Source organism: Giraffa tippelskirchi, chromosome 12, assembly GCF_054371585.1.
Source record: "Giraffa tippelskirchi isolate mGirTip1 chromosome 12, T2T-mGirTip1v1.2.pri, whole genome shotgun sequence".
In the NCBI taxonomy this organism is placed as follows: domain Eukaryota; kingdom Metazoa; phylum Chordata; class Mammalia; order Artiodactyla; family Giraffidae; genus Giraffa; species Giraffa tippelskirchi.
Genome location: NC_137286.1, coordinates 136,554,320 through 136,573,471, shown reverse-complemented (window position 1 = coordinate 136,573,471; position 19,152 = coordinate 136,554,320). Strand labels below are relative to the sequence as shown.

At 42.9% G+C, this 19,152-nt stretch overlaps 1 protein-coding gene across 3 annotated transcripts in view; it reads right to left on the bottom strand.

The window, feature by feature from the left end:
- The window catches only part of CLDN10 (claudin 10), a 95,398-nt gene that overhangs the window by 10,133 nt on the left and 66,113 nt on the right, over positions 1-19,152 (bottom strand). For 2 of the 3 annotated variants that reach the window (XM_081550332.1, XM_081550333.1), the window contains exons 2-3: positions 5,037-5,198; positions 4,867-4,948 (exon numbers count right to left, since the gene is read on the bottom strand). In XM_081550332.1, the coding sequence (XP_081406458.1) occupies positions 4,867-4,948; positions 5,037-5,198 (244 nt within the window). Of the gene's footprint in view, positions 1-4,866; positions 4,949-5,036; positions 5,199-12,611; positions 14,557-19,152 lie in introns of those variants that run through there. The other variant, XM_081550331.1, reaches the window with a different exon arrangement.

The following is a 19,152-nucleotide window of genomic DNA, read 5'->3' as shown; positions in this document are numbered from 1 at the left end:
AGCAGGCCGTTTAGTGCCCACCAATCCATGTGTCTCCCAAGGCTGCTGCATTCTCCTCTCCCTTATGCAATTCACGTTAGTTAACAGCTTACTCAGTGATCTGCAAGACACCACAAGATTTCCTACCCAAGTTTTCCCAAAGAGCCACAAAATAGTGGTAGGCACCTCCCAAAACATGGCTAGAGTAGAAAGGGATAATTTAAATAAGCATCTACTTACATATGGAAACTTCGTGGAGAATTCTCAAATTTAGGAAATGTAAAATAAATGAACTGCTACGTAATAGCCTCTGCTTAAGGGTCAGTCGCATTTAAAAGAATAGCGTTCACTGAGTGCCTACTCTAGGCACCAGTCTAAACAGCTGAAATGTACCATCTCATTTAATCCTCACGATAAACTCGTAGTTCTCGTTCTTCCCATTTTACAGATGAGGAACACAGGACACAAGAAAGGACAAGTAATTTCTTCAAGGCTACACCACTAAAAGATGGCAGAGCTGGTGTTCTCTCCCAGGCAGCCTGGATCCAGGGTCCTCATTCTTGAGGTCTCCCCTCCCCCATCCCTTTAACTAATCTCCCCAAACATGCTCAGTCTTTCCACCCTAGGAGAGATGCAGACAGACAGACAGACAGCTATACACCACTGCTTACTAATCATCCTTGCTGTAAACATCATAGAGTATGGACTAGTTACAAGAGATGCCCAAAGCAGCAAGATGTGATCTTCGCTTCGAGATGCTCCTGGTCTCGTTTGGAAGATGGACCAGCAGCCAAGTGCCCCTGCCCAGTGGGATTGTAACAGAAGCACCAGGAGCAAAGGGAGCACCCTGGTGGGCACCTCACCCAGAATGCAATTCCTGCAGGATACACAGAGGTGGGCCGGGATGTGAAAAGGAGAGGGAAAGGGGTGGTCGTGGTAAAAGCTGAGTCACCAGGAAGCATGGCAAACTGGAAGAAATCGTGGCTTCGTATACTGGTCAGTGAAAACAAAACACAGTTGTCAAACGTTTGATTTCTAAGTATATTAAGTTCTGCCAGCATGAAAAAAGCATCAGAGCAATTCTGATGATCTCAGGTGGTCAGTCCTACCACAGAACAAAGTGAATCCTTCTTAATATTTAACAGTCAAATTCTGGTTTGTTCTTAACACTTGGCACTGCTATGGAATCCCTTACCTGAGACTCTATGAACCTCTTACCAGCATTAATTCATTCTGCAAATAACCTCATGATTGGAACAAGCTTAAGTAAACAAACATCTATAATTCATTAAGTTATAATAAGAACAGAGGAGAGAAGTTAAATATCTTGGCAAGGCCACCTGGTGAGATCGATTGTCCTTTCAAGTTCACCCGGGAAAATGTGTCTAATCTACAAACATACTTGAATTGTCTGTTGTGCATTTAACTTGATAGATAATAGGAATGAGAGAATTTACCAGGAAGCAGACAGCTGTTTATTTCTAAACTACTAAATAACAAAACAGTGAAAAGATTTTACCTTAGTAAAACTTAAATACTAAAGTAGAAACTAACTGTATTCCAGGAATGAAGAGTGTTGCTGCTGCTGCTGCTAAGTCACTTCAGTCGTGTCCGACTCTGTGCGACCCCATAGACGGCAGCCCACCAGGCTCCCCGGTCCCTGGGATTCTCCAGGCAAGAATACTGGAATGGGTTGCCATTTGCTAGAGGTAAATAACTCCGTGGTTTTAAAAATTCTGAAATTAAAAAGGCTTGAGTATGATAAGACCCAAACCATGAATATCTGAGCCAAAATGTTTAATGATAAATCTCACTGACTAAAAGAGAATAAATCTAAGATCAGATGTTCTGTTTTCTCAATTAAGGAAATTGGTTCAATGCTCTAACTTTGTATGATTTGAAAAGAAGTTTCTTTATGCCAACCAATTCTTCTTTGGAACCATCTATTTAAGAAAAAAACAAAGCAAGACACTCAGGAAGTTAGTGGTTTGGACAACAGATGGTGAGAATACTTTATATTTCAACAAAATGACAGGGTGAATCATACTAAAGGGTGCTTATGACCATCAATTTGCAGGAGGACAGATTTTATTTTAATTTAGTAGGTATTGCTTTAATAAAAAGGAGGAAGTTTGTTTCAAATAGCCCAAAGGGAAGCATTGAGAAACAGTTTTCAAGGCTTTGCAGGAGTCCATCCTGGAGCCATAAAACATAATCACAACTTGAATGAAAGCAAGGAAGCAAAACAAAAGAAAAACAAGTGAGGAAATAACAGAACACAACCATAGCCAGGTGAAACTCTTTAAAGATTGCAATTGAAATCAAATGATTGTAGGCAGGAAGAAAAATCTTCCCAGATAAGTTGTGGGAAAGAAAGGGTTTCAGAAATAATCAGCCACTGAACACAAAGCCTGATAGTGTTTGCGGTACAACTGCCCCAATCTTATTCCCAATGATACATCAGAAGCCACTCATTTTGTTCCCTCATCAATAAAGCACCTCCTGAGTTTCCTGCACATAGTAGGAATGTGGTGTGAACTCTGTGGATGAGCTTAGTCGTGTGTGTCTAGCGTAAGCAACCAAGGTGAGTCTTGGAAATCCACAAAGATTCAGTTTACATGGTAGAGAATCCTTAAGAAAAACAACAGCAACAAAATCAGGTTCTGTGGCCTGAACTGTTTATGCATCTTAGGGCAGGTATTTGCTCACCAGAAATTTATTTTTTTTATATTAATGAAAGATTTAATACAGCAAGAGATATAACAACCATAAACGTTTATGCACATAATGACAGAATATCTATGAAGCAAAAACTGACAGAATCGAAAAAAGGAATAGATGGTTCTACTATAATAGTTGGAGATTTCAATATCTCACTCACAGTAATGAACAGAACAACCAACCAGAAGATAAGGAAATAGAGAACTTAACACAATAAACTAATGAGATCTAACAGACATATACAGAACACCAACCAACAACAGCATAAACATTCTTCTCAAATGCACAAGACAGTTTCCAAGATAGTCCATATATTAGGCCATGAATTAAGTCACCAGAAATTTAAACTAGAGCATGTGGCAAACACCTGTTCCTCACTGCTAACTAAACACACACATCCCTGTGCCACTGCCGTGCCGTCTAGGGCTGCAGGGAGAGATGCTGCTCTAGGAAGATGAACGTATGATAATGGGAGAGGGGGATGAGCTGGCCTTCTGTCTCCATCTTCACAGGGGCTTCCTCAGTCTGCTGAGATAACAGAAGGCCTTTCTGCTAATCCCAAGAGGACTAGTTCTGCAGATCAGAATTTCACTTAACCAGGCACCATGCTAGGCAAATAAGAGATGATATATATGTATTTTCTGATCTCAAGGAACTTACTTTCATGAACATCAATGAAGACACCAAGGAAATAATCAGAACGCCCCTGGAGGGGTGCCCTCAACCCAGGCCCCCTAGGGCTGGCCCTGCCTTTAGCAGCAATTCTCCAACATATTCATCTCCAAGTTCATGCACAAACTACATCAGAGGCACCAATTACTAAATTCTAGGCAATGCCAGCTTGGGAAGTCCTCTCCCCTAGAATATGCCAAAATCAAAATCTCACTTCAGAAATTACTTTAAGACCTATGGAAACAGTTTACTTTGTGTTGATATCCGATTTTCAGCTTATTGATTTTCCTAATTTTTGTCTCTTTCTCTTCTACTAGAGGCTACTGTAAGAGTAAAATAATAAAATATTTGCAATGCTCTGCTTGGTCAATGGTAGGGGCATAACATGTGTTAGCTATTATTTTCCTTATATTTCATTATATAAGCATTTACTATTTATGCATGAACTACACAAGAGACACTACGAGAAAAATCATTTCCTAAAGATTCCTAAATCCACCAGAAAAAAGTAATGGATCCTGATCTGACATTTTAGTATTACTCTTTTAAAATTCTATAGTATTTTATCTGAAGACTGAAAGAAAATCTCCAGCCTGGTTGATAGCAGTACACATGCATACATGAGCAGTTTTCTACAGGAATCTATGGGAATATTCTCACGGAAGACAAACTGTTTGATCTATTATGATTTCTAATTTGGTATTCCTTGGGTTTTTTCCAAAGCAAAGAAATAAGCCTAGGGAAACTATAAAAAGCAACAGCCCACAGTTAAAAACCAACAGCAGCAAGAGAACTGGTCTGTAAGTGCCAAAGCATTCACCCGCAGCTGAAACTGGTCACATCTGGGTGTCTGTGCCACTCTTAAGAGCATTTTTTTAAAGAACCTGCATCGTGTACACTTTCTTTACAAAGGGTTATTAGGTAGAACTTGTTAAGGCCATAGTCAACAGAACAAATGTAAAAGGCTGATTAAAAATGAAAAATAATATTTTATTCACTATCATTTAATCATTTCTGATCTTCAGAATCAGTCTCGTTTTCATCTCAATGTCTGTGATGGAAACTGGCCCACAGCCTAAAATCTGGCAAGTATCATTGTGGATGGACAACTATTAAGGCAAGCTCTTAATTTTCGGTTATCACACTTTATCCTTCTTTCCTCCCCATCTTCGACCTCTCTTTCACTTTTCCCCTATTTGACTTCAGTTTTACAATGTTTAGTAGATGACCTTTAGCGTTCTAAATCCTAAGCCTTGAGCTATTTAGAGACAAGTATGTTGCAAGACATTTGTAACACTAATGCAGTGATTCACTGCATCTTTTGCCAATGTAGCACATACACTGTTTGCTCTTAAATGATGTCATCAAATAGCCTCTGTCAGTATGTCCCACTTTCATAAGCCATAGAGGAAATTTAGGTACCTTAATTTAGAAGATGATTTTAAATCCATTTCCTGTAAGCCACAAGCATACAGACTTAAGAAGAGTACTTACTTTTGCTCCACGAAGAGGGGATCAAAGAATTCTGTTGTGATTTTGTTTGCATACAGGGAACATCCAGTCATTGAGCACAGCCCTAAAGAGCATCAGAAGGAAAATACTATGACTCCTGGTGTTTCATTAACATCCTGAAGCAACTTGTTTGGAAGAAAGTTACTATTTACCTGACAGTATGAATACAATCCCAGCCAAACAAGCAATTTTAGCTTTGGCTTTATCTGAGCCTCCGACTTTGGTACATTTCATGCCAATCAGGGCGAATATGGAACCGAAAAAGCCCAGGCTGACAGCGGCAATCATAAGTCCTCTACACGCCTGGATGTAACCTGCAATTAGAGTAGGGCATTTACATTAGGATAAAACATGTGGTTGTCCAGGGAGAAACTCACATTTTACATTGTCCTCCTGAATGACTTTCTGTTTTCAAAAAAAAAAAAAAAAGACCATAAAATGGTTAAAACCCATGTTAAGACAAGCAAGAATGGAAAGAAAGTTAATCCATATGGAGTGCCTGCTCTGTGACACACACTTTTCAGTCTGGCATATGCAGGATCCTCAGGCTACATGTCTGAGTGTCATTATTCCCACAGTCACAGATGAGGAAACCGAGACACACAAAAGGTACATGATATGCCAGGGATGAGTCAGTAAGAGGCTGGAATGAATTCCATCCAGATCTGACTACAAAATCCACACGACACTGCCTTTCACCCTGAGAAACTTCATCCGCCACTATCTCAACCCTCTTACTCCTTTGCACATCAGACCTTCAAAACAGATGTTTTAATGATTTTGACATTGAAAACCTTATAATTGGGGAGAGCTCCCAAAGAGTCACATCTTCTAATATTAGTGAAAGATTATAAATGAGACCAACTGAAATATCATCATGAACCATGAGGAATCTAAATCAAGATGTATTTTCATGATCTTTTAAAAAATTTTCAGGGCATATACAATAACACTGGGTTTAAATAAGCATTGTTTAGTTCCTAGAAGAATATTTTATAATTATGAAATTAACTGCATACAAATGGATACTTTCCAAGTATCCTAAAAGCTTGCTCTGTTGGTTTCTTTGAACATTCCTCCTACACCACTCATTTTCTTAGTCATATATTCTTATTTGCACAGCCAGGATGACGGTAAACTTCAGACTGGCTTTTGTCCAGACACTGACAAATTTTAAATGAATAGGATTTAAATAAATACATTTAAAAAATGTCATTATGTTCATTTCAGCCTGAAACAGTGCTATATTTCAATCTGAAATAGTGATGACACACCAGTGTAAGTAAATATTTGTTAAACAAATGAACATAATATCTATCAGGTTTACATTTGGAATTGAACTTTTTAATTTGAAAAAACTCATAAGTGCCAAGATATACCAAGTCATTTCCTACTGTGTTCAAGCAAAGGCTATGATAATCATATAAATAATTCTAAGGCTACAATAATCATATATTCAGGGAATAATGCTGGAAGGTGGCCTCCAGGCCATGTTTCTTGGTCAAAAATAAAATTTTAGGTTTTATTCCTATCCCCAGGATCCATTTGGAAGAGTACCCAGAAGATGTTCTAATTAATTGAACAAATTTAGGCCTCTACAAATGCAAACTAGTCAATCCTAAAGGAAATCAGTCCTGAATATTCACTGGAAGGACTGCTGCTGAAGCTGAAGCTCAATACTTTGGCCACCTGATGCGAAGAGCCGACTCATTGGAAAACAACCTGACGCTGGGAAAGATTAAAGGCAGGAGGAGGAGAAGGAGACGACAGAGGATGAGATGGTTAGAAGGCATCACCAACTCAATGGACATGAGTTTGAGCAAATACTGGGAGACAGTGGAGGACAGAGGAGCCTGGCATGCTGCAGGCCATGGGGTCGCAAACAGTTGGACATGACTTAGCAACTGAACACCACCACCACCACAAATGCAGAAAGCAAGGACAGCGATCTTCCATTTTAGAGTGTGATGGTGAGGCTGTCAAAAACAGTAAAAGAAACTTATTTCTAGCAAAACAGGATAAGGAAGGCTTATCTTGGTAGTAATAGCAGTGCTACAAGGGCGATCTGTGTCTTTGCTGTGAAATATTAACTCAGCTCCGTTTTAAACTGCAATCCTCAAGTCCCCCAGCCAGAACCCAGGGGGCAGTAGAAGCACAGGGGCAGGAAGCCTGTTAGTTCCTTGCAAGGTTGAAGAGAGTCCTCCAGAGTAACCGCAACTGGCTCATCACTTACCACCAGAGCTCCTGGGACAGTGTGGTTTCAATAGTTTTTAGATACTTGTTTCAACCTATGGTTTTGAGATGTTTTAGCTGATTCTTACTGCAATCCTGAACAGACAAGAAAGTGTATGTGTGACTTAGTAGTAGCAAGAGTTGCTCAATCGTGTCCAGCTCTTTGCAACCCCATGGACTGTAGCCCACCAGGCTCCTCTGTCCATGAGATTCTCCAGGCAAGAATACTGGAATGGTTTGCCATTCCCTTCTCCAGGGGATCTTCCTGACCCAGGGATTGAACCCATGTCTTTTGCATCTCCTGTACTGGCAGGCTGATTCTTTACCACTAGTGCCACCTGGGAAGCCCATAACCTCTACTATAATGTTTAAAAAAAAAAAACTATTCTAGAAAACCTTATCATCCACCATAATTTGCATTTACCTTAGTAATCTCATGGACTTTATGTAGAGAAAACACACAAGCCGTGCAAACGGTTAAGTCTACAAATCTGATCACTCAGAACATGGAATGCATTTTCCCAGATGGTCCACAGTGGTCAGAATCTCAGGCTGGTGCATTCAACCCTTAATATGACTGGGAAAATAACAGTAGGCTTTAAACTTTAACCATTACTCATATTATTTTTTTCTGAGTTTCTCACTCGGTTCTCCTGTCTCAGCTCTGAGACCTGCAGCAGGACTGGCTCTGCCCTCTTGGCACAAGAGGAGAGATAGAGAGAGGAGGTTCTGATGACGTCAGTCCTTCATCAGAACCAACCAGAACCCTGATGTGGAGGGGAAGGTAACTCGGCCTACCATGAGAACAGTAGCAATAAGTTGCTAACTCATCACATGCATAAAGGGTTTCCCTGGTGGCTCAGACGGTAAAGAATCCGCCCAGAATGTTGGAGATGGGGGTTCGATCCCTGGGTGGGGAAGATCCCCTGGAGATGGGAGTGGTAACTCACTCCAGTATTCTTGCATGAAAAATCCCATGGACAGTGGAGCCTGGAGGACTACAGTCCACGAGGTTGCAAAGAGTTGGACATGACCGAGCGATTAGGCACACAGCACACACACAAAAGAAGGCACTTCAGGGTCTGGAGTTCCTGGGATAAACTCCACCGCCAGCCATAAATGGAACCCAGTTGTTGGTAGGCTTGAGGTCTGTAAATTAGGGGCTACCGCTTCTTAAAACACCCACAGACTCAAGCCGTGGGTGACTTCCCACAAGCTCTTTCAGACGTTATCTTTTGCAAAGCAGACTTCTACAACCTTGCTTTTTAACAGTTCCAGAGGTTAAAATTTATAAGTAACACCCTCAAGTGAAGTGGTGGTAAAAACCTAGTCAAGGAGGCTATTATTTTTGACAGGTCTAATTTACTGACACCGTTAATAGCTAATTAACACATTAAAGTGCTGAGGCATGAACATATTTGCTCAGAAGTCCTCTGAAGTATAATTTATAGTTAACTTCCCTGGAAAAAATGACAAACATTCCCACTAACAAAAATAGATGGCATAAACTGAAAAAAAACAACAACAAAGCCTAGCTTAAAATGCTTCCTAGCTGGAGTTCAAGTGGTGCTTTGAAGGGAATATGGGTTAGCAGTAAACAGAAATCACCAGCTCGTTCAACCATGAGTTTTTCAATTAGTAAAATACCATGACTTTAATGAATTCCAATGGAGGAAATCTTCAAGGTGTCCCTTAAAAGTTAAATGTTTTCCACACATACCTTATTTTCCATTTCCAACTAGCAGAAATAAAAATATCCACTTGGTGGAGACAATTTCCTAGCAGCACTCTTGCTAGTTGTTGATTGAAGGAAGAAAAAAAAAAGAATGTGCTTTTCTTGAGCTAGTAGCTTCCTGCGCTTTTAGCAGATCCTTTGTGAGAAGGATGGTATGAGGGGCAAACACGAACTCTGAATTTCAGCTCCGGTTCCTCTCTTTACCTGCTGTGTATCCTTGACTACATTACCTAATCTCTCCAAGCCTGTTTTCTCATCTGTAAAACCGAAGGAGAACAGCACTTACTTCACAGGAGGAATAATATGAACTAGTGTCTGGTGAGTGGTAAGAAACACATCAAAGCTTCCTGTCTCTAACACTAAAATTGATTCTAGGCAGAAATTAAGAGTTGGAATCTTAACATGGCATAACATTCAATCTGTACATTTAGCTTTTTCCTTCTAGGGAAAACTGGGATAGCAATAATACCTCTTGACAACGAGGAATCAGAGCTTTGACCTCATACAGGAAATTCAGAATAATGACCCCATCCTCTGTGTCCAAGAAACACGTTCTTCCACCTAAGATGAGACAGGGGAGAACTGTGAGCCTTCTCTCTCTCTTGGATTTTTCTGCCCGGGTTAAGGGCAGGATTGGCCTATTCAGGGCTGTAACCACCACACCCCCTGCTAATGTAGCTTTCTCCCTCCACTTCAAATGCAATATCAAGAAGTCCAAGTGCACCGTGCTGTGGGCAGGACCTGACCGAGGGTGGGCATCCAGCACATGTGGCTGCCCTGAAAGTACACTGCAGAGCGTTAGCAAGCAAAGGGGCTTGTTCCAGGAAGTTCCACCTGTAAGTGGAGGGGAACTGACTTCTCTCTACAGGGAAATGTAGCTGCGTGGTCGAACTCCCTCCTTCAAATATTATTCTGGGAGATAATGAAAAGTAAATGATCACTTTGGGATAGGTGATGCCCTCTTAAGCCACAAGAAGCTGAGCCAGCAGGATGAGACTGATACATTGGATTATAGGATACATTTCAATGTTTTGTATGAGAAAAGACACTCACATTTAAAAGACAAGCAATGCGCTGAGATTGCAACATATCTAACAAATCAAAGACAACATCTAGAATCTAAAAAAAAGAACCAAATCATTTAAACCTAGAGGAAACAACAGAACCATGGGCATAAGATACAGACAAGCAACTCATAAAAGGAAAAAAAGTGGTCAATAAGTACATGATAAGATGGTCAAAATCACAGTCATCAGGGAAATGCCAACTAAAAGAATAACATGATAGGTTGCTGCCCACTAAACTGGATGAGAAATTTAGTGGTGAGAATGTGGAGAAACAGACATTCTCATACGCTAGGTGGAATTAATCTGGCAGCATAAACTGACTAATAAAATGAATATTCTACTGCTCTGACAATACTATTTCTCAGTATTTACACTACAGAAACACACATATGCACAAAGAAGCAAACAGAAAGATTTCAGTAAAGCACTAGCGAGGGTGAAAAACTAGGAAGGCTTTACCCAACGTCCAACAGCGGGTAAGTTGTTAAATAAACCAGTTTATTTAACAGTATTCATGCAGTCGTTAAAAAGAGTTATTTCTATAGGTACTGACTTGGAAAGCTATGTTATTAACTTGAAAACCAAGGCAGAACAAGCGGTGATGTCATTTATGTTTTTTAAAGTCATTTTCTAGACACATGAGCACACGTAGAAGGCCATTTTGTGAGCTGAGTTGTATACAAATGTCACGCCTCTTCTTTAGAGCTGGATGGTTGAAGGCTATCTTCTCCTTCCTCACTACCCCTCTGGCCCCCAGATCTTTCTAAAAAAACTATTTATTTATTTATTCGTATGTGTGCCTGTATGTGTGTTCAGTGGCTCAGTCGTGTCCGACCCTTAGCGACCCCAGGGACTGCAGCCTGCCAAGCTCCTCTGTCCAGGGGATTTTTACCAGCAAGAATACTGGAGTGGGTTGCCATTTCCTCCTCCAGGGGATCTTCCCGACCCATGGGATTGAACCCACATCTCTTGTTTGTTCTGCACTGGCAAGCAGATGCTTTACCACTGAGTCACCTGTGAATCCCTTATTTGGCTGCCCTAGGTCTTAGAACAGGGGGTCTAGTTCCCTGACCAGAGATCAAACCCGGGCACCCTGCATCGGGAGCTCAGAGTCTTAGCCCACGGACCACCAGGGAAGTTCCCATGCCCCCAGATCTTGACCATGATGTCTATTCTCACCTCAGACACACGGGGTGAGCTTCACTATTCTACACCCAATCATTTTCATGAAGCATTTATTTCTTGATCTCCTCCTCCGTCCCCCAACTGTCCCATAGAAGGAAGTGCACCTGCCTGGCAGCCTCTCAGTGACAAGACAGTTACAAGAGAAGAATGAATGTGTTTAGGACAACTGTCAATCCATATTCCTGAATGGAAACCACAGAAACAAGAGCCTGCCTGTTCAAACATCTGTCTGGATGTGCGCTCTGCAGGGTACAGGAAATTCAACAGTCATTCCAGGCCATCGACAGCGTCCCAGCTACTTATTTTACCACCACCACGACGGCAGACCCAGGTGTCACTCATCTAAAACCAGATATGTATTCCCTTCCGTGGGGTTTCCACCAAATACCTCCGTTGAGCAAGAGTTTGCTTTTCGTGGCAAGCACCATCTCAGTGGAATTAAATCTTGTCTGTTATTTACTCAGCTACGCAAATAAAAACTTGCTGTGCGGTAATAAAAGAAAAAGAAAACACCTCAAATCGAGAACTCATGTAAATGACTCTCTTCAAGTTTCTGCCAGGATCCATGTGCTGTGAAATCCTGGGAGAAAGGAGCCTAGAACTTGAGCAATCAGTGTCACCGGGTGGACAGGTACGTCCGCTTCAAACTAAAAATAGCCCGTTTTCTTTGTGAACACCTGTTGCCCTAATACAATACCTTATACAGCCCAGCTAAGAAGAACAACCTAGAAAACAGTCTAACGAACAACTGGCAGCAGACGCGGACTTAGGAGAGCCACACAGAACTTGTCAGTATCCCCGCACAAGATTCTGGGTGGCCAGGATTCAGCTACTCTCTGCAGCACAGGCAAGAACTATTTATTTCCCTAAAATTTACAGCAAGAGTTAAAGCCCAGCAGATTCATCTGTAGATACCTAGCAGTTTGTTTTTTTGAAGGGGGGTGCCCCTACAATATGTTTCCTTCCCCCCAGCCCACTTTTAAAACCACTAACGAAATGGCTACAAGGAGTTCAGAACAAGCAGATTTCCCTTTGACGAGCCCGTTTGAATCAGAATCCAGCCCTTCTGGGGAGTGCTGGCTGGAGAGGGCAAGCCCCCTCTCCGCGACTCTCTGTCCCAACAGTCCTCAAGAGAGAGGGGGGTCCCACAGCCCAGTCCTCAACTCCTAGGACAGCAGACCTGCTTCCCTGCATCCCAGTCGCCTGAGAGGAACCCACCCAGGTCGGTTCTGCGCGCCCCCTTTCCCCCGCCCCGGGGGTCGGCACTCAGGCGCCCCCTCGAGACAGACGTCCGGGGAAGGCGGGCCTCGGGCACCGGGGACTCTTCCCTGGCTCCTCCAGGGACCAAGAGGGAAAGCGCCGCCGGGCTTGGGAAGGAGTCCGGCCCGGGGGGGGGGGGGGGGTCCCGCCGGGGTTCGTGAGGCTCAGCCGGCGCCCAGCCGGCGCCCAGCCGGCGGGTGGGGGGCGGAGAGCGAGGGTTGGGGGCTAGGGGGCTAGGGGATGCAGACCGTCCAGCGCCAGCATGGAAGGAAAGTCCTTGCAGTTGGAGACGCCCGTGGAGTCCGTGACGCACGTCTTCCACAGGTTGGCCCAATAGGTGGCGGTGGTGATGACCGTGCCGTCGATGGTGGACACCTTCCAGTAGTCGGTGGGCAGCGTGGAGGACACCAGCACCCAGCCGGAGATGGAGACCATGAAGGCAATGATCTCCGACGCCGTGCTCGCCATGCCGCCCGCCGCCGCCGCGCTCTCTCTCGCGCTCCCCGCTCCGCGGCTGCACGGCGACCCCCGCGCGCTCGGCCCCGCGGCTCCGCCCCCGTCGCCCCGCCCTCCCGCGGACCCGGCGTTAGGGGGCGCGCGCGGACCCGGGACGCGCCCTCGGGGCGCAGAGACGGCTTGCACGGAGCTGCTGCGGGCGCCACCCGGGGTCCCCTCCAGCCTGCTGGCCCAACGCTACCCTGCGCGTCCCTGCGGCTCCCCACTCCCTGCTCGCGCATCTCGGGGCCGAGGCACCGTGGAGAGGGGCTCTCCTGTTGAACAAATTGGCAGCCGAATGTGGACGACCTGCTGCATCCACCCTCTTTCCCCTCCGCAGCCCTACCCATTGGCAGTACCTTGGCGTCCAGAGTATCTTGTAAAAGCAGAGCAGGGAAAAAAAAGGGCTTTTGTGTGCCCGGAAAGGACACGGCCTGCTAACGCAGCCCTTGGCCCGCTGAACTCTAGAGGTTTTCGTGCCACGCTCTTTTGGGTGATCCCGTTCAGCTCGTCAAGGAGCGATCACTGCAGCTCTGGGCTCGAAGTCAGCCTTGCCCTGAACTTCTGCAGTGCCTTTCGGCCCGGTGGCATGCGGACGGTCAGTGCAAGGAGGTGGGTGACACAGACCTCAATTCAGGACAGCGGTCTGTGCAGAGCCCAGGCTGCAAGGGGACTTCTCTACGGTTCTGATCGTTACTGTTCCAGCCACAACGCTGGCCTGCTGATACCAATGCACTACACATAGGACATGCATTTAAGACATTTTCCTGTGGGTTCCTTCCAGCTCCCGTTTCTGAGTCTCTTCTAGGAGCTGATGGTCTGTTTCAACTTCTCTGCATTGTTTTACTTGTTTTTTTTGTTTTTTGTTTTTTTTTTTTACCAGCTCCACCTTTAGCATCTAACTGAGGGATAAACTCATTCCTTCATTGCTGTCTGAAAGTAAACTTAAAGATCAGGGTGTACTTTTGGCTCCAGAGGTCACACATTTGGGCAAAAATGAGAGAACAAAGACTGGCTTTATCATTTGTCCCTTTAAAGTTCTTGGTGCGAGGGTGCTCTTTTGTGTCTGACTCTGCAATCCCATGGATTGTAGGCCAGCCGGTTTCCTCTGCCCATGGGATTTTCCAGGCAGAATACTGGAGTGGGTTGCATTTCCTCCTCCAAGGAATCTTCCCGAAGTAGGGATTGAACCTGTGTCTCCTGCATTGGCAGGCAGATTTTGTACCACTGAGCCACCTGGGAAGTCCAAAGTTCTTGGAATGAACCTCTAAATCAGTCATATAATAAAGCTAGCTGCTAACCCTGTTTCCTAAAGGAAATCAACCCTGAATATTCATTGGAAGGACTGGTGCTGAATCTGAAGCCCCAATACTTTGGCCACCTGATTCGAAGAGCCAACTCATTGGAAAAGACCCTGATACTGGGAGAGAGTGAGGGCAAGAAGAGAAGGGGGTGACAGAGGAAGAAATGGTTGGATGGCATCACTGACTCAATGGACGTGAGTTTGAGCAAACTCAGGGAGATAATGTACAGGGAAGCCTGGCATGCTGCAGTTCATGGGGTCGCAGAGAGTCAGACACGACTAAGTGACTCAACAACAACAACAACCCTGTTTCACAATGTTTATGCAGGGACACTTCGGTTCATTGTGAAGAATTTCTCAATTCCCCTTTGTCACTTAAAAAAAAATAAACGAGTATAGAATGAAATTAGAAATGATTTGATGTCTCTGGAGAAGAGAGAGGGTTGAATTATAGAAACATCCGAATAGATTTGGAAGGACCATTGGAGATTGTATGGACACACTCCACACTCAACACAATCATCTTATTTCTAGAGATAATATTCAGTTCGTGCTCTAACCTTCAGAACTTCAGGTTTTAGCGCATAGCAAAGTGTGTGCTCTGGTTTTGTTTTGTACTGACAGCCTTTGAGCAAGTTTTTGTTTCTGTTGAGTCCAAATCTGTCTCTCTTTAACATCCATGCAACTGCCATGATTTGAACTGAGAACACACAAGTTAAGTCCTACTTTTGGGCCCTGCAGCAGCTCTTGGGAAGTGTGTGTGTGTGTGTGTGTGTGTGTGTGTGTGTGTGTGCGCGCGCGTGTGCGCTTGACCATTTCATGGCTTGTGTGAATGGGAATACTGGTGAAGACAGTTTACCTGGTGGAATGAAGACGTGGTTCCGCTACTATGCTCATGTTGGTCCCAGCTTGTCCTGCTGTGTCATGTTGGGTTTACTGGGGGATCCAGCTTAAAAATAATTTAGGAAGCACCTACCTAACCTTTCAGTCACCTTTGAGTATTGACAACAAGGTGTCCTCTATTCTTTTGTATGATTTGCCATTTTAAAGTGATTTTATTTTCTGGTTTCTTGCCCTCCAGCATATTTCCACAATATTTCTATGTCGTATTTCTTTCTGAACGATCTGCTTTCTTTTAATCCAATTTACTGTTCAGACAACACAAGAAGTCATAATCCAGGACATTCCCTATGGACTTTCCAAAAGTTAAGATGTGCACAGATGTTGGTTTTGTACTCTATTTCCTGGCCTTGTTTGAGTGTCTTTGTTTGCTTGTGTCTTCCTCATGGTAGTTTCTCACTAAAATTGTTGATCCTTTTTTTGCAAGACCCTGACTTACTTTTGACACACAGTAAGTCTAGTATTGTGAACTTAAAGACCCATGCAGCTCCTAATTTATCAATAAATTGGTTATGAATGCCATTGTTTGGAACCAAAGGTACACGGTTTTACAAAAACAACTGTGAAGAATAATTTGGTGTTTCAGACTAGCCCCCACAGATTTATTTAACAGAATGTAGTTTTGCATACTGTACTTAAAATATCCACAAACCTATCATTGCAAGATAGCTTTCAGAGGAAACAAATTCTAAATTCTAACTTGGACCTCCAAGGAAGACTTTCTGCTGCATCACCAGACCTTTTAAGCCAGAATCTCTGGGGGTGCCTCTGGTCGTAATTTTTCCAAAACTTGTAACACACAGTCAGGTTGGACATCACAGCTCTGATCAGTTGAGTACAGTATGCAGTTGAGGTTCGTGTATATAAACAGTTGATTTACCAAACCGGATGATTTGTGTTATAGAGAAAAAGAATATTCCTTTCTTGGTTGAAAACTTTGAAAAAAGAAATACTCTTTTACTATAGAGATCATGACACACAGCTTCAACTTAAAAGGGTTGAAAATACCACAAACAACCCATAAATTACGAACCATGTGGCAGCACTATTAGTTCCTTTGCCAGCTGAAGCAGACTAGGGTCGTTATGCCTGTGGACTTGACTAATTTTCTTTTACTTTTATCCTTTGTCTGTTCTATGAGGTTTCACAGCCCCAGACTTCTCTTCGCTGGCATGCACTGCATATTAACTATGAAGAGTGACATCTTAGAGCCCACAAGTGCCTGACTGAAGGATGAAAAATGTTAACTTTCCTTAACACCTAAAGAATATTATGTAGTGAATCAAGTATTTACTTAGAAATGTCTTATATCTTAACCTTTTCAAAACCAGTTTAGTCAGAAGAAACCACATCATCCAACATAAGAAAGTCCAAAAAAGGAAAACAGATTGAATAGAGTCTTTTTAAAGGAAGTAATGGATAAATGACCTATTTCATTTTAAGATTCTAGAGTCCCAAATAACCTTCCCAGTTAATCTGAAAACCCTTTTACAGAGTACCTTTCAATTGATAAATGCTTCCTTATTTTCTTTAGGATTCAGTTTACTGAACTTTTAATGTAACTATTCATAAAAAACCATTCTTAATTTAAATATAAAAGGGAATATAGTTAGAAAGTTACTTCTCCAAATTATTCAAAATAACATCTTAATTAACATTAACTTGGCCTTTCCAAAAAAATAAACATTGTTTCTTTTCTGATATGAATAGTGCTGATTTAAAATAAATTTTGCATAAAGACATTAAATGGCCTGAAATATATTCTGAGCCTTTCCACATTTGAGAACTAAGCTGCTGAGACTTAACATTGGAAGTTATTTATTTGGCATTATTATGGTTGTTAAGGAAAAATAGAGGATTCCCCCAACCCACACTTGTTCAATGGGAGTGAAACCAGTTTAGCCGACTGAACCAGAGATTTGCAGAAATTCTTTACTTGAGATTCAACTCACCTGCCAAACAACACAGGTGTGCCTTTTAACAGCTCAAGGATTTTCTAAGCATCAAATTTGGTTTCAGTATACATTAGCTCCTTCTTAGATTCCAATGAGGGGACATGCTGCTCACCAGGTGAGAAGAGACTAAAGTCCTGATAAATGCAGTATTAACTTAAAAAAAACAACTGCCCAGGAGCCAAATATTGTTACACTACCTTCAAAAAGACATTAACACCGATACTAAGATAGTAAAATAGCATATCTGTAGTCTTTTCCCTTCATTTCCCCTAACACTCTTAGTTTATTTTAATGCTCTATACTAATTCTACGATACTTGTTATCTACTTAGCGTGAAAGCTACTGCATGAGAGTAGTTACAGAAACGAACACTCATGCTTATTATTGCATCATTGATCATATATGTGTGTCTATATATATAAATTTTTTTGGAAATTATAAGGAAATAGAGGCTTATTTTGACATCTGGTACCCTCTGAGGCTAGCTAGCTGCATCAGAAGTTAATGCCGTATATTTTAAGAGCTTGTCTTTCATACATTCATTTGAAACACTAATTTCCAATTCTTGTAACCAAACAGGACCCTTCCCCCACATCCTCTGCCATAGCTCCTCTCTGAGGTGCTTAGATAATGGTATCTCATGCATCTTTCTCCGTGATAGTCTTTGGTATGTAGCCCTCAGACCCACTGGCGCCTAAGGATTGATTAAAATTAGCCGTCCTGTTACCTGACTATGTCACAATCAGTCAATCAATCAATCGGTCAGAGAATTGTGTGCAAGATGACCACTTACTCTGTGACTCTCCCCCTCTCACCTGGCTGTTAAAAATGCTTTGCTGAAACCCCTCAGAAAGTTTGGGGCTTTTTAGGGCAGGAGCGACAGGTCTCCTTGTGCGGTCTTGAAATCAACTTTTGTCTGCTCCAAACTCTGATGTTTCCGTGTTGTTTGGCCTCACTGTGCATTGGGCACCAAACTTATGCTTAGTGACTTTCTGAGGTATATTAAGACTATCTAGATTTCTCTTGGGCCCCTGGAGAGTTTGGGGTGCCAGTGGCTCATAGCTCTCTTGGTGAAGACGCCTCCAGTCTGGAAAGACTCTCTCACTCTGGGATGCTGGGACTTCTAGGACTTGCTGGTCAATGAGCATCTTATGAGTATTAATTCAACCAAATGACCCAGATTGTATGTATGTATGTGTTAGTTGCTCAGTCGTGTCCAACTCTTTGCAACCCCTTGGACTGTAGCCCACCAGGCTTCGCTGTCCATGGGATTCTCCAGGCAAGAATACTGGAGTGGGTTCCCAAGCTCTTCTTCAGAGGATCTTCCCAACCCCTGCCTGCAATGCAGCAGACCTGGGTTCAATCTTCCCAATCAAACCTGGGTCTCCTGCATTGCAGGCAGATTCTTATCTGAGCTACCTGGGAAGCCCATACCCAGGTAGAGCAGAAAGTAAATCTGTGTGTTTGGGGCAAATCATTTCATTTTTCTGAGTTGCAGCTTCCAAATTTGAAAAATAAAGTTATTTTGTATGGACTCCAAGACCACTTTGAACTCTAAAAATCTCTGAGCCCATGACTCGTAATGAACATGACCAAGCACAGACAAAATCAACAAGACGTGTTGATGACTCGTAATGAACATGACCAATCACAGACAAAATCAACAAGACGTGTTGATGACTCGTAATGAACATGACCAATCACAGACAAAATCAACAAGGAGAGAAAACAGGCAAGGGTTTCCCTTGGTGTCCTTGCCCCTTTCATTTCTACTCACTTCTTGACATTATTCTCCTTCTTTTGCTATATTTGGGCTTCCCAGGTAGCACAGTGGTAAAGAATCCACCTGCCAATGCAGGAGACCCAAGAGATGTGGGTTCGATCCCTAGGTTGGGAAGATTCCCTGGCAGAGGTAACAGCAACCCACTCCAATATTCTTGCCTGGGAAATCCCATGGACAGAGGAGCCTGGTGGGCTACAGTCCATGGGGTCGCAAATAGTTGAACTCGACTGAGCACACACACGCACACTCAGTTTGCTATATTTATTTTTTCACAAATTATTAAAAACTTCATCACGGTGACTGCAGAACATTAAACTAAGTGAGGGTCGTTTGTGACAGCTCAGGTCAATGCC